This window comes from Oncorhynchus masou, chromosome 15, assembly GCF_036934945.1.
Source record: "Oncorhynchus masou masou isolate Uvic2021 chromosome 15, UVic_Omas_1.1, whole genome shotgun sequence".
In the NCBI taxonomy this organism is placed as follows: Eukaryota; Metazoa; Chordata; class Actinopteri; order Salmoniformes; family Salmonidae; genus Oncorhynchus; species Oncorhynchus masou.
The window spans coordinates 70,850,489-70,865,488 of NC_088226.1; the positions used below are offsets into that span (position 1 = coordinate 70,850,489).

The 15,000-nt window shown below is 43.9% G+C and overlaps 1 protein-coding gene across 4 annotated transcripts in view; it reads left to right on the top strand.

The window, feature by feature from the left end:
- The first annotated feature begins 10,923 nt into the window (after positions 1-10,923).
- LOC135556750 (acyl-CoA Delta-6 desaturase-like) overlaps positions 10,924-15,000 on the top strand; it is an 18,381-nt gene continuing 14,304 nt past the window's right edge. Inside the window, exons 1-4 of one of the 4 annotated variants that reach the window (XM_064990166.1) lie at positions 10,924-11,131; positions 11,472-11,574; positions 11,935-12,246; positions 12,853-12,963. In XM_064990166.1, coding sequence (XP_064846238.1) covers positions 12,010-12,246; positions 12,853-12,963 — 348 coding nt within the window. In that variant the 5' untranslated portion in view covers positions 10,924-11,131; positions 11,472-11,574; positions 11,935-12,009. Of the gene's footprint in view, positions 11,132-11,471; positions 11,575-11,750; positions 11,846-11,934; positions 12,247-12,852; positions 12,964-15,000 lie in introns of those variants that run through there. The other 3 variants (XM_064990169.1, XM_064990168.1, XM_064990167.1) reach the window with 3 other exon arrangements.

Genomic DNA, 15,000 nt, shown 5'->3' on the forward strand with positions numbered 1-15,000 from the left:
AACAGCAGTGTCAGAAGAGAGAGGAGGGAACAGCAGTGTCAGAAAGAGAGAGGAGGGAACAGCAGTGTCAGAAAGAGAGAGGAGGGAACAGCAGTGTCAGAAAGAGAGAGAGGGAACAGCAGTGTCAGAAAGAGAGAGGAGGGAACAGCAGTGTCAGAAAGAGAGAGAGGAGGGAACAGCAGTGTCAGAAAGAGAGAGGAGGGAACAGCAGTGACAGAAAGAGAGAGGGGGAACAGCAGTGTCAGAAAGAGAGAGGAGGGAACAGCAGTGTCAGAAAGAGAGAGGAGGGAACAGCAGTGACAGAAGAGAGAGAGGGAGGGAACAGCAGTGTCAGAAAGAGAGAGAACAGAGGAGGGAACAGCAGTGGGAACAGAAAGAGAGAGAAGAGGAGGGAACAGCAGTGTCAGAGAGAGAGAGGGGGAACAGCAGTGTCAGAAAGAGAGAGGAGGGAGCAGAGAGAGGAGAGGAAACAGCAGTGTCAGAAAGAGAGAGAGGGGGAACAGCAGTGTCAGAAAGAGAGAGAGGAGGGAACAGCAGTGTCAGAGAGAGAGAGGAGGGAACAGCAGTGTCAGAGAGAGAGAGGAGGGAACAGCAGTGACAGAAAGAGAGAGGAGGGAACAGCAGTGTCAGAAAGAGAGAGAGGGAACAGCAGTGTGTGTGTGTGAGTGTGCAGTGTCAGAAGTGTGTGAACAGCAGTGTGAACAGAGTGTGTGTGAAGAGAGTGGAAAACAGACCAACGACTGTTAGAGGGGGAAAATTTTGGAGAGTGAGATAGAAGGGAAATAGCAGTGTCAGAAAGAGAGAGAAAGAGGAGGGAACAGCAGTGTCAGAGAGAGAGAGAGAGAGAGGAGAACAGCAGTGTCAGAAAGAGAGGAGGGAACAGCAGTGTCAGAGAGAGAGAGAGAGGGAACAGCAGTGTCAGAGAGAGAGAGGGAACAGCAGTGTCAGAGAGAGAGAGGGAGGGAACAGCAGTGACAGAAAGAGAGAGGGGAACAGCAGTGACAGAGAGAGAGGAGGGAACAGCAGTGTCAGAAAGAGAGAGAGAGGAGGGAGGGAACAGCAGTGTCAGAAAGAGAGAGAGAAGAGGGAACAGCAGTGTCAGAAAGAGAGAGGAGGGAACAGCAGTGACAGAGAGAGGAGGGAACAGCAGTGACAGAGAGAGAGAGAGGAGGGAACAGCAGTGACAGAGAGAGAGAGAGGAGGGAACAGCAGTGACAGAAAGAGAGAGGAGGGAACAGCAGTGTCAGAAAGAGAGAGGAGGGAACAGCAGTGACAGAGAGAGAGGAGGGAACAGCAGTGACAGAGAGAGAGGAGGGAACAGCAGTGTCAGAAAGAGAGAGAGAGGGGAACAGCAGTGTCAGAAAGAGAGAGAGAGGGAACAGCAGTGTCAGAGAGAGAGAGAGGAGGGAACAGCAGTGTCAGAAAGAGAGAGAGAGAGGAGAACAGCAGTGTCAGAGAGAGAGAGAGGAGGGAACAGCAGTGTCAGAAGAGAGAGAGGAGGGAACAGCAGTGTCAGAAAGAGAGAGAGGGAACAGCAGAGAAGAGAGAACAGCAGTGTCAGAGAGAGAGAGAGAGGAACAGCAGTGTCAGAAGAGAGAGAGGAGGAACAGCAGTGACAGAAAGAGAGAGGGGAGGGAACAGCAGTGTCAGAAAGAGAGAGAGGGGAGGGAACAGCAGTGTCAGAAAGAGAGAGAGGGAACAGCAGTGACAGAAAGAGAGAGAGGATGGAACAGCAGTGACAGAAAGAGAGAGGAGGGAACAGCAGTGTCAGAAAGAGAGAGGAGGGAACAGCAGTGACAGAAAGAGAGAGGAGGGAACAGCAGTGACAGAAGAGAGAGAGGAGGGAACAGCAGTGACAGAAAGAGAGAGGAGGGAACAGCAGTGTCAGAAAGAGAGAGAGGAGGGAACAGCAGTGTCAGAGAGAGAGAGAGGACAGCAGTGACAGAAAGAGAGGAGGGAACAGCAGTGTCAGAAAGAGAGAGGAGGGAACAGCAGTGACAGAAGAGAGAGGAGGGAACAGCAGTGTCAGAAAGAGAGAGAAAGAGGAGGGAACAGCAGTGTCAGAAAGAGAGTGAAAGAGGAGGGAACAGCAGTGTCAGAAAGAGAGAGAAAGAGGAGGGAACAGCAGTGTCAGAGAGAGAGAGGGGGAACAGCAGTGTCAGAGAGAGAGAGAGAGAGAGAAAGAGAGGGGGAACAGCAGTGTCAGAAAGAGAGAGAGAGGAGGGAACAGCAGTGTCAGAAAGAGAGAGAGAGGAGGGAGCAGCAGTGTCAGAAAGAGAGAGAGAGGAGGGAACAGCAGTGTCAGAGAGAGAGAGGAGGGAACAGCAGTGTCAGAGAGAGAGAGGAGGGAACAGCAGTGACAGAAAGAGAGAGGAGGGAACAGCAGTGTCAGAAAGAGAGAGAGAGGAGGGAACAGCAGTGTCAGAAAGAGAGAGGAGGGAGGGAACAGCAGTGTCAGAAAGAGAGAGGAGGGAACAGCAGTGTCAGAGAGAGAGAGATAGAGGGAACAGCAGTGTCAGAGAGAGAGAGAGGAGGGAACAGCAGTGACAGAAAGAGAGAAGAGGGAACAGCAGTGTCAGAAGAGAGAGAGGAGGGAACAGCAGTGTCAGAAAGAGAGAGAAAGAGGAGGGAACAGCAGTGTCAGAAAGAGAGAGAAAGAGGAGGGAACAGCAGTGTCAGAGAGAGAGAAAGAGGAGGGAACAGCAGTGTCAGAGAGAGAGAGGAGGGAACAGCAGTGTCAGAGAGAGAGTGTCAGAGGAGGAAATGTTGCAGTGTCAGATTAACTGCATTGCGGGACTGATCTGACAGATTAGATGTGTCTGAATTTAGATGTTGGTTTGTAGTTCGAGCAGTTGGTAATTACAGACTGAGCTAATGGTATAGGTGTGTTAAGCAAAACACATTAGCTCATCACACATACAAGTATCAAGATTGTGCCTTATAAAAAGACATGACATTTTTAACATACACAGCAAGCTGCAGGGTTTGTCCTTCTAAAAATATACAGAGCCTTCGGTACAGTATTCAGACCCCTTGACTTTTTCCACATTTTGTTACGTTACAGCCTTATTCGAAAATAGATTATTTATTTTTTTAAACATCCTTAGCAATCTAAACACACTACCCAATAATGACATCACAATACCCAATAATGACATCACAATACACCATAATGACATCACAATAGCCCATAATGACATGACAATAATGATCACAATATAGACAAAGTGAACACAGGTTTTTAGAACATTTTGCAAATGTATTAAACATTTCAAGCATCTTCTTCAGGCTAGGGTCTATTTTTCTCCATTTCCGCCTGACTGATGTGCCCAAAGTAAACTGCCTGTTGCTCAGGCCCTGAAGCCAGGATATGCATATATTTGGTAACATTGGAAAAAAACACTCTGAGGTTTGTATAAATGTTAAAATAATGAGAGAATCCAAAGAGCCCATGCTCTTACATTGGAAAGTATAAGGGGAAAATGTAATCTAGCTCCCAGTATGCAATTCTTATTGCTTCAACTGGGTGTCAGTAGTCTTTGTTCAAGGTTTCAGGCTTGTTTCTTACAAAACAAAGAATAATAATGAGTTTTGGTACAGGGACACAGACTTGGAAATTCGTGTACGCGCGACAAAGAGGACACACACCTGCTAATATTGTTTTCCTATTGAACATACTTCTTTCCATGTGAAATATTACAGTTTAATTACATTTTAGGGAACCTGAGGATTAAACAGAAACGTATTTTGACTTGTTTTAACAAAGTTTAGCTGTAGATTTTGGATTCCTTTCTCTGCATGTTGAACGAGTGGATTACTCAAATCGATGGTGCCAACTAAACTGACATTTTGGGATATAAAGAAGGATTTTATCTAACAAAATGACACTACCTGTTATAGCTGTAACCCTTTGGATGACAAATCAGAGGAAGATTTTCAAAAAGTAAGTGAACATTTAATCGCTATTTGTGAATTTATGAAACCTGTGCCGGTGGAGAAATATTTTGATGTGGGGAGCCTTCCTCAAACAACCACATGGCATGTTTTCACTGTAATAGCTACTGTAAATCGGACAGTGCAGATAGATTAACAAGAATTTAAGCTTTTAAGCGATATACGACACTTGTATGTACCTACATGTTTAATATCCATAGTTTGTATGACTATTTATTTGAATTTCCTGCCCACCAGTTTCACCGGAAGTTGACCCCTTATTCATTTAAAACAGAAATACCTTAATTAAGTATTCAGTAATCAGACCCTTTGCTTGGTTGACTTTCGATGTAATGAAAATAAAATGTATCTCCTTGCCTATGTAACAGCCATATTTGGGAAACTGAAAGAACTTAACGCAAGCATTCAGGAGAAATACAAATAAATTCTACAGATGAGTGACCAAATCAATTATTTTCATATGTTTGGGGTCACAAGAATTTTCAGATATCAAAATGGGATCGTGGGCCAAAAGAGTTAGGGAACACCTGCTGTGTAACCCAATAAAACTGACACCATCGCACAGTCAGAGAGCTTAATATATCTGACAGCATCGCACAGTCAGAGAGCCTAATATATGACACCATGACAGAGAGCCTAATATAGCTGACACCATCGCACAGTCAGAGAGCCTAATATAGCTGACACCATCGCACAGTCAGAGAGCCTAATATATCTGACACCATCGCACAGTCAGAGAGCCTAATATAGCTGACACCATCGCACAGTCAGAGAGCCTAATATAGCTGACACCATCGCACAGTCAGAGAGCCTAATATAGCTGACACCATCACACAGTCAGAGAGCATATAGCTCAGAGAGCAATATAGCATCGCACAGTCAGAGAGCCTAATATAGCTGACACCATCGACAGTCAGAGAGCCTAATATAGCTGACACCATCGCACAGTCAGAGAGCCTAATATAGCTGACACCATCGCACAGTCAGAGAGCCTAATATAGCTGACACCATCGCACAGTCAGAGAGCCTAATATAGCTGACACCATCGCACAGTCAGAGAGCCTAATATAGCTGACACCATCGCACAGTCAGAGAGCCTAATATGACACCATCACTGACACCATCGCAGAGAGCCTAATATAGTCACCATCGACAGAGCCTAATATAGCTGACACCATCGCACAGTCAGAGAGCCTAATATAGCTGACACCATCTCACCATCGCATAGTCAGAGAGCCTAATATAGTGACACCATCGAGTCAGAGAGCCTAATATAGCTGACACCATCGCACAGTCAGAGAGCCTAATATAGTCGCAGTGACACCATCGCACAGTCAGAGAGCCTAATATAGCTGACACCATCGCACAGTCAGAGAGCCTAATATAGCTGACACCATCTCATAGTCAGAGAGCCTAATATAGCTGACACCATCGCACAGAGGGCCTAATATAGCTGACACCATCGCACAGTCAGAGAGCCTAATATAGCTGACACCATCGCATAGTCAGAGAGCCTAATATAGCACACCATCGAGTCAGAGAGCCTAATATAGCTGACACCATCGCACAGAGAGCCTAATATAGCTGACACCATCGCACAGTCAGAGAGCCTAATATAGCTGACACCATCGCACAGAGAGCCTAATATAGCTGACACCATCGCACAGAGAGCCTAATATAGCTGACACCATCGCACAGTCAGAGAGCCTAATATAGCTGACACCATCGCATAGTCAGAGAGCCTAATATAGCTGACACCATCGCACAGTTAGAGAGCCTAATATAGCTGACACCATCGCACAGTCAGAGAGCCTAATATAGCTGACACCATCGCACAGTCAGAGAGCCTAATATAGCTGACACCATCGCACAGTCAGAGATCCTAATATAGCTGAGCACAGTCAGAGATCCTAATATAGCTAATATAGCTGACACCATCGCACAGTCAGAGAGCCTAATATAGCTGACACCATCGCACAGTCAGAGAGCCTAATATAGCTGACACCATCGCACAGTCAGAGAGCCTAATATAGCTGACACCATCGCACAGTCAGAGAGCCTAATATATCTGACATCATCGCACAGAGAGCCTCAGAGAGCCTAATATAGCTGACACCATCACACAGTCAGAGAGCCTAATATAGCTGACACCATCGCACAGTCAGAGAGCCTAATATAGCTGACACCATCGCACAGTCAGAGAGCCTAATATATCTGACATCATCGCACAGTCAGAGTTGGACGGAGGGGAAGGAGGAGGAATTTCTTATTTGGGTAAATTGGGGGTTAGATCTACTGAAAAATACATTTTTGGGAATACGTCCCAAATAGCACTATATTCTATTTGTAGTGCACTACTTGACCAGGGCCTTTAAGGAATATGGTGCCATTTGGATATAGGTCCTGGTCTAAGGTAGTGCACTACATAGGGAATAGGGTGCCATTTGGCTATAGGCCCTGGTCTAAAGTAGTGCACTACATAGGGAATAGGGTGCCATTTGGCTATAGGCCCTGGTCTAAAGTAGTGCACTACATAGGGAATAGGGTGCCATTTGGCTATAGGCCCTGGTCTAAAGTAGTGCACTACATAGGGAATAGGGTGCCATTTGGCTATAGGCCCTGGTCTAAAGTAGTGCACTACATAGGGAATAGGGTGCCATTTGGCTATAGGCCCTGGTCTAAAGTAGTGCACTACATAGGGAATAGGGTGCCATTTGGCTATAGGCCCTGGTCTAAAGTAGTGCACTACATAGGGAATAGGGTGCCATTTGGCTATAGGCCCTGGTCTAAAGTAGTGCACTACATAGGGAATAGGGTGCCATTTGGCTATAGGCCCTGGTCTAAAGTAGTGCACTACATAGGTAATAGGGTGCCATTTGGCTATAGGCCCTGGTCTAAAGTAGTGCACTACATAGGGAATAGGGTGCCATTTGGGACTCAGCCTTGATGTACTTTTTTTTTCACATCACGTCTTGAGCTGAGGGTCAAGGGAGAATAAGGAGGACAGTGTGTTCGGTCCAATTAACTGCATTGTGAATTTGTGGGTTTTCAATGTGGTTTTGATTCCACCTGCTGGTTAATATCGGTAGTGGTTGAGTTGAAACAAACTCTTGTTCAAGGTTGAATGAAAGGGTTGCGTTTATAGCGAGTGTGCACACACTGACATTAATCGGCACGTGCACTCTAGCCAACAGCTCGCAGGAACGGTGAGGGTATAGCCTGTATCCCTCAAACTCAACTCTGGACCTTGAAGCCAGTGCCACAACTTGTTTTCATTATTCCCTTCTAATTAGGGACGTATTTTTAGTTTTGGGACACCAGGTGTGTGCAATTAATTATCAGGGAGAATAGAAAACCAGCAGGCTTTTGGACCTTGTAGGGTCAGAGTTGAGTACCGTTGGCCAACGTGATGAGATTATCACGGACAATAGAGGGAGATTATTATGTTTATTTGTCAAATGGCAACCCAAGCATCGATGATCATGTCACCAGAATAAGACCCTCGATGTTTTATTGGGAAGGAGCGTCAAACTCCTTTCGCCATCCTGTGATGTTCACCATCATTTATTTCATCTGTAGCCTCAAACTGCGTAGGAGTCATAGTGGCAGGACTACACAACATGGCATTGCATGACTCCAAGTTTACATCGATATAATGGTTATTAAATAAATAGTTGTGCATAAAAATGTTTCCACTGATATTTCTCGCACAGTTAATTTTAGCGACACAAAAAGATCCAACCTTGTCTAGTGTCACGGCTTTCTTCTGTTGAAGGAGGAGCAAAATGCAGCCTGGTACTTTTGAGACATATTTATTGAAGAACGGAAAAACACGAACAATACAAAAACAACAAACGGAAACGTGAAAACCTAAACAGTCCTATCTGGTGAAGACACAGAGACAGGAACAATCACCCACGAAACACTCAAAGAATATGGCTACCTAAATATGGTTCCCAATCAGAGACAACGATAATCACCTGACTCTGATTGAGAACCGCCTCAGGCAGCCATAGACTATGCTATACACCCCACACAACCCCAAGACGAAACACACCACAAATAAACCCATGTCACACCCTGGCCTGACCCAATAAATGAAGATAAACATAATAAATATAGACCAGGGCGTGACATCTAGCGTGTTTTTGTTCCAAACCCTAACCCGGACTACGCTGGGGCCAATTATGCTCCACCCTATGGGACTCCCAATCACGGCCGGTTGTGATACAGCCTGGAAATCGAACCAAGGTGTCTGTAGTGACACCTCTAGCACTGAGATGCAAGTGCCTTAAACCGCTTACTCCACTCGGGAGTCCCATGCTAAAATGCCAACCTTACTGAAACAAGTTATTCCTATCACTCTCTGTTGACATCGGTCTGGTCACAGGGAACCTCTTAGGATCCCTCGCCCTGAACAGATCTTCCTCTACTACACTCTTCACTGCCTCAGCATATGACACCTGTACTACTCTGATCCTGGCTTTTCCTCACAGGACACTTCTGGGTACCCCTACACACAACTTCTTCCACCAATACTACACACTCCTTTGACTCATGCCCTCCTGCACACTTCTCACATCTAGGAATATCCCTCCTTCCTACACACTGCTGCAACATGACCATAAGTTTGGCACCTAAAACACTGTTATGGGTTCGGAACAAAAACCTTCACAAACACGAAAACTCTACAAGCATTTATGAAATTTCTCCTTCCAGTTATTGATAAACATGTACTTATTAAGAAAGGGACTGTTAGGTCTGCTGAGGCACCATAGATTGATGAGGAACTGAATAATTGTGTGGTTGAGAGAGAGAGAGGAAGTTAAAGAAGTGGCTAATAAGTCTGGCTGCTCATCTGACTGGAAAACCGACCGCAAATAGAGAAATTATGTGACTGAACTGAACGAAAAGAAGAAGAACAACTGTATTATGAAACTAAGATAAATTATAGAAAATATGACGTAAAAATAAAAGCTTTGGATTCATATGAAATTATGGGCAAAAATGACTGATTCAACATCGTTATTTATTAAATCAGATGACTCATTCATCACCAGACCCTTTGATGTGGCCAATTATTTAAATAACTACTTCATTGGCAAAGTGGGTAAACTCAGACATGAAATGTCAACCGCCGAAGACGTGGATATTGATTTAAGGCAGCCCCCCCCCTGCACCTCTCTGATTCATAGGGTTTGGGTTAAATGCGGAAAGACACGTTTCAGTTGAATAAATTTCCCTTTCCAGCAACAAACTGTGAGCTATCCAGACATAAAATACCTAATTATGAAAGAAAAGCAATTTAATAAGGTTGGCATGGAACATTTTTTATGAGTGTTCCTGCCCATCCATAATGAGAGACCAAAGCTACTGAGGATAATGGCTGAATATGTTGCGTTATCTTCATTCTGCGCTTGAAAAAAAAAAAACGTTTTCAGCTCAGGTAGGTAAAGTCATGGTACCTTTACTTTTGAATGTTAAAGGGCTATTTTTTTTTGTCTCAAACAGGGGACCAATAAGTCTACTGCCGGCTCTTATTAACAAACACTTACAATAATTGTGTTTGAATCAAATACAATGTTATTTCTCTGTGGAGAAATGAACAACAGACTTTCCACATGCCTATAGAGAAGGGTATTCTTGTACTGCACTGACACAAGGGAAAGGGGGATAGCTTGTCAGTCTTAATCAACATCCACGTCTTCGGCACCCAGGGAACAGTGGGCAAAAACAAATATTTTAAAAATTTATTTCACCTTTATTTAACCTGGTAGGCTAGTTGACAACAAGTTCACATTTGCAACTGCGACCTGGCCAAGATAAAGCAAAGCAGTTCGACACAGAAAACAACACAGAGTTACACATGGAATGAACAACTAATAACAACAAATAACTGATGAATGCATAAAATGCATAAAAAATTAAAATAAGAATACTTTATTTACATAAGTATTCAGACCCTATGCTATGAGAATCGAAATTGAGCTCAGGTGCATCCTGTTTCCATTGATCATCCTTGAGATGATTCTACAACTTGATTGGTGTCCACCTGGGTTAAATTCAATTGATTGGACATGATTTGGAAAGGCACACACCTGTCTATATAAGGTCCCACAGGTGACAGTGCAATATGTCGGAGGAAACACTGTACAGCTGGCGACCGGGGTCAGCTTGCAGGCTCCCAGCCCGCCACAAGGAGTCGCTAAGGCACAATGAGACAAAGAAATCCCGTCCGGCCAAACTCTCCCCTAACCCAGACGAACCCGGGTCTGTAGTGACACCTCAAGCACACGTGATGTAGTGCATTAGACTGTTGCACCACTCGGGAGGCCAACTTTGACACCGTTTAATCAGCTTCTTGATATGCCACACCTGTCAGGTGGATGGATTATCTTGACGAAGGGGAAATGCTCACTAACAGGGATGTAAACACATTTGTGCACAGAATTTGAGAGAAACAAGCTCTTTGTGCAAATGGAACATTTCTGGGATAATTTTGTTTCAACTCATGAAACACTTTACATGTTGCGTTTCATATTTTTGTTTTGTGTAATTTTATGTTATTTTATTTATTTTTTAATGAATGTAGTTCTGTATCTGTCTATTCATGTAGTTTATTATGTCATGTTTTATGTTATGACATTAGGAAGAGTAGAAGCAGCTTTGCCGGGAGCTACTGGGGATACGGATAAAATACTACACAGCAAAGCATCAGGGATGGGCAGTCCTTTCTTCTTCTTGAGACAGCATGTAAACACTCACTGTGTCAGGGGCGGGGCCCTGATTGCGTCCAAGAACGTCCTGATTGGTTGGAATAGGTAAATTATTGACATAGGAAAGTGATTGACAGACCAGAAAGCCAATCAGATAGAGAGGGCCGGCCTTTATATATTTTTTTATATAATTCGGAAAGGCTGTTATGGACCAATTGCAGATATGGCAGCAGGCTAGTGAAACAACTCTATTGGACTAGAGACCCTCGAATGATCGGCTTTGAATTGTATAGTGAACGAGTGGGTGAATGACTGAGTGAGCTATAGGAACGAAATATACCGTGAGGACTCTGCTGATGATTTGATTGGATAGATGATGAGACGGGTGATCAGAAAGAAGTAAATGTATTTTTATGAATAAGAGACGGAGCGAGGAGAGGATTGCACATCTGGAAATGCTGGTGAGTGCAGCTATTCCATTCATTCTGTAGCCACATCATCATGATTGTATAATTGCGTTATATTGTTGATCACAATATAGCCTGATTTAATGTAATGTCATGTAGCCTGTGGATTTCTGTAAAGGTTGACACGACTTTTCGATTTTATCATGTGTGTCATTGTACAGACATTAAAATGAAACACTCATAAAGGTTTGCACTGTGTGTCATATAAAACTCGGGAAACATGCGGAACAGAAGAGGAGTCCATGTCCACACAATGGCGTTATCTTTGTTGTTAGAAAAGCAACTCCACAGAATTACAGGACCCAGACTGGCTGACATTCTTGCGCCTCTACAGGTATTCGTCATTCGATATTTTCAGCAAATGAATTGAACAACACATTTTGTTGTACAACGTTGTCTGGAAAACATCTCCCTTCCCTCTGGCAGAAGAATCGCAGGTTAGCGTTTTTCGTCATGAATCTTGTTCTGGAGGCAGCTCTGCCGAATGGTCACTAGCGAGCACAGCCACAGTCATCAAATCAGATTTTAAACCTAACCCTAATCTTAAATTAAGACCAAAAAGCAAATGTATGTTTTTATAAATTTTTTAATATAGCCAATTTTGACTTTGCAGCTGGCTTATCTAGTGGAAATCTCTCAGTTCTGCCTCCAGGACAAGACTCATCCCAATAAACATCAAACTGTAGAAGAGTCACACCATTTCACCATGTAGGTGTGACTTGGCTCAGACAGCATGATCTGATTCTGATTCCATTCCCTGACTTCCTCTCTGTACGTTGCATTTGACTGGTCCTCAGTGTGTTTCAGTTGGACAGACTGGACAGAGTGCAGCCGACACAGCGACGGTGTGAGTGGAGCAGAGAGAACCGAGGATGGGGGGCGGAGGTCAGCAGACGGAGTCAAGCGAGCCGGCCAAGGGTGACGGGGTTGGGCCCGATGGAGGGCGAGGTGGCAGTGCAGTCTACACCTGGGAAGAGGTCCAGAAGCACTGCCACAGAAGCGACCAGTGGTTGGTCATCGACAGGAAGGTCTATAATATTACCCAGTGGGCGAAGAGACACCCTGGGGGCATCAGGGTCATCAGTCACTTTGCTGGAGAAGATGCCACGGTCAGTAGCCAAACTATGGAAGTTGTTGATGAAATGTCCTCAAGTTATTCCAGGAAGACTGTTGCAAATGTTATAATGTTGTAGGTATGACATATTACACTAGTTGTTAGTGGATCGTACATTATGACTCTATTACATATTACAGTAGTTGTTAGTGGATCGTACATTGATGGATCATGATAATGATCTTAAAGCTGCAATATGCAATGTTTAATGTTTAATGTTTAATAAGCAGTTCTATCTGTTCTATTTCTATGCTTCCTGTTCTTAAGTTTTCGTTTTTTGGGGATTTTTTACTTTCGGTTTTATTGTTTGTTTGCTGAGATATGCAAATATTTTTTGGTTATGAAAAAGTTATTTCCCATTTTTTCTCATACAATGATTCTCTACACTATACTTGCTTGTTTTGTCACATAAACTGAAATTAGGGCGAACTATTTGAAATGTAACAACCAGGAAATGGCGGAGCGATTTCTGCATGATGCGTCTTTATTTAATCACAATCGCGAATATTAATTATATTTTTTTTTACTGAGAGACAAATTAATGATATTTGTATGTATTTCTCTTAAACAACATAGATGAATCTATGTCTCTAATTTCTAGGAAGCATTTTCCGCATTCCATCCCGATCCTAATTTTGTCAGGAAGTTTCTGAAGCCGTTGCTGATTGGAGAGCTGGCACCGACAGAGCCCAGCCAGGACCATGGGAAAAATGTGAGGCGGCCCATCTTTATCTCTCTCCCTCTACAGCATCACACCCATAACATACATCGTTGTAGGCTACATAATGAAACATAGAATGTGAAGCCTACAGCATCTCTCCCTCTGACACAGCACCACACCCACTCTAACATACTGTAGGTTTAGGTAGGGACCCGGGGACCAACGTGAGGCCTATCTTTCTCTGGCTGATAGGGAATTACAGACTGAATGCTGTGCAGAATGATCCTTTCTACAATGTGTCAGAAGAAAGTCGTAGTGTGTCATCTTCAGTCATCTACTATAATAACTAGATTACATTATATCAGCCTGTCTATGTGCCCCTATAACTAGATCACATTATACCAGCCTGTCTATGTGCCCAGATGCCCCTATAACGAGATCACATTATACCAGCCTGTCTATGTGCCCAGATGCCCCTATAACTAGATCACATTATACCAGCCTGTCTATGTGCCCAGATGCCCCTATAACTAGATCACATTATACCAGCCTGTCTATGTGCCCCTATAACTAGATCACATTATACCAGCCTGTCTATGTGCCCAGATGCCCCTATAACGAGATCACATTATACCAGCCTGTCTATATGCCCAGATGCCCCTATAACTAGATCACATTATACCAGCCTGTCTATGTGCCCAGATACCCCTATAACTAGATCACATTATACCAGCCTGCCTATGTGCCCAGATGCCCCTATAACTAGATCACATTATACCAGCCTGTCTATGTGCCCAGATGCCCCTATAACTAGATTACATTATACCAGCCTGCCTATGTGCCCAGATGCCCCCATAAATAGATCACATTATACCAGCCTGTCTATATGCCCCTATAACTAGATTACATTATACCAGCCTGTCTATGTGCCCAGATGCCCCTATAACTAGATTACATTATACCAGCCTGCCTATGTGCCCAGATGCCCCCATAAATAGATCACATTATACCAGCCTGTCTAAATGCCCCTATAACTAGATCACATTATACCAGCCTGTCTATGTGCCCAGATGCCCCTATAACGAGATCACATTATACCAGCCTGTCTATGTGCCCAGATGCCCCTATAACTAGATCACATTATACCAGCCTGTCTATGTGCCCCTATAACTAGATCACATTATATAAGCCTGTCTATATGCCCAGATGCCCCTATAACTAGATCACATTATACCAGCCTGTCTATATGCCCCTATAACTAGATCACATTATACCAGCCTGTCTATGTGCCCAGATGCCCCTATAACTAGATCACATTATACCAGCCTGTCTATGTGCCCAGATGCCCCTATAACTAGATCACATTATACCAGCCTGTCTATATGCCCCTATAACTAGATCACATTATACCAGCCTGTCTATGTGCCCAGATGCCCCTATAACTAGATCACATTATACCAGCATGTCTATGTGCCCAGATGCCCCTATAACGAGATCACATTATACCAGCCTGTCTATGTGCCCAGATGCCCCTATAACTAGATCACATTATACCAGCCTGTCTATGTGCCCAGATGCCCCTATAACTAGATCACATTATACCAGCCTGTCTATGTGCCCAGATGCCCCTATAACTAGATCACATTATACCAGCCTGTCTATGTGCCCCTATAACTAGGGCACATTATACCAGCCTGTCTATGTGCCCCTATAACTAGATCACATTATACCAGCCTGTCTATATGCCCAGATGCCCCTATAACTAGATCACATTATACCAGCCTGTCTATGTGCCCCTATAACTAGATCACATTATACCAGCCTGTCTATATGCCCAGATGCCCCTATAACTAGATCACATTATACCAGCCTGTCTATGTGCCCCTATAACTAGATCACATTATACCAGCATGTCTATGTGCCCCTATAACTAGATCACATTATACCAGCCTGTCTATGTGCCCCTATAACTAGATCACATTTTACCAGCCTGTCTATGTGCCCCTATAACTAGATCACATTATACCAGCCTGTCTATGTGCCCAGATGCCCCTATAACTAGATCACATTATACCAGCCTGTCTATAT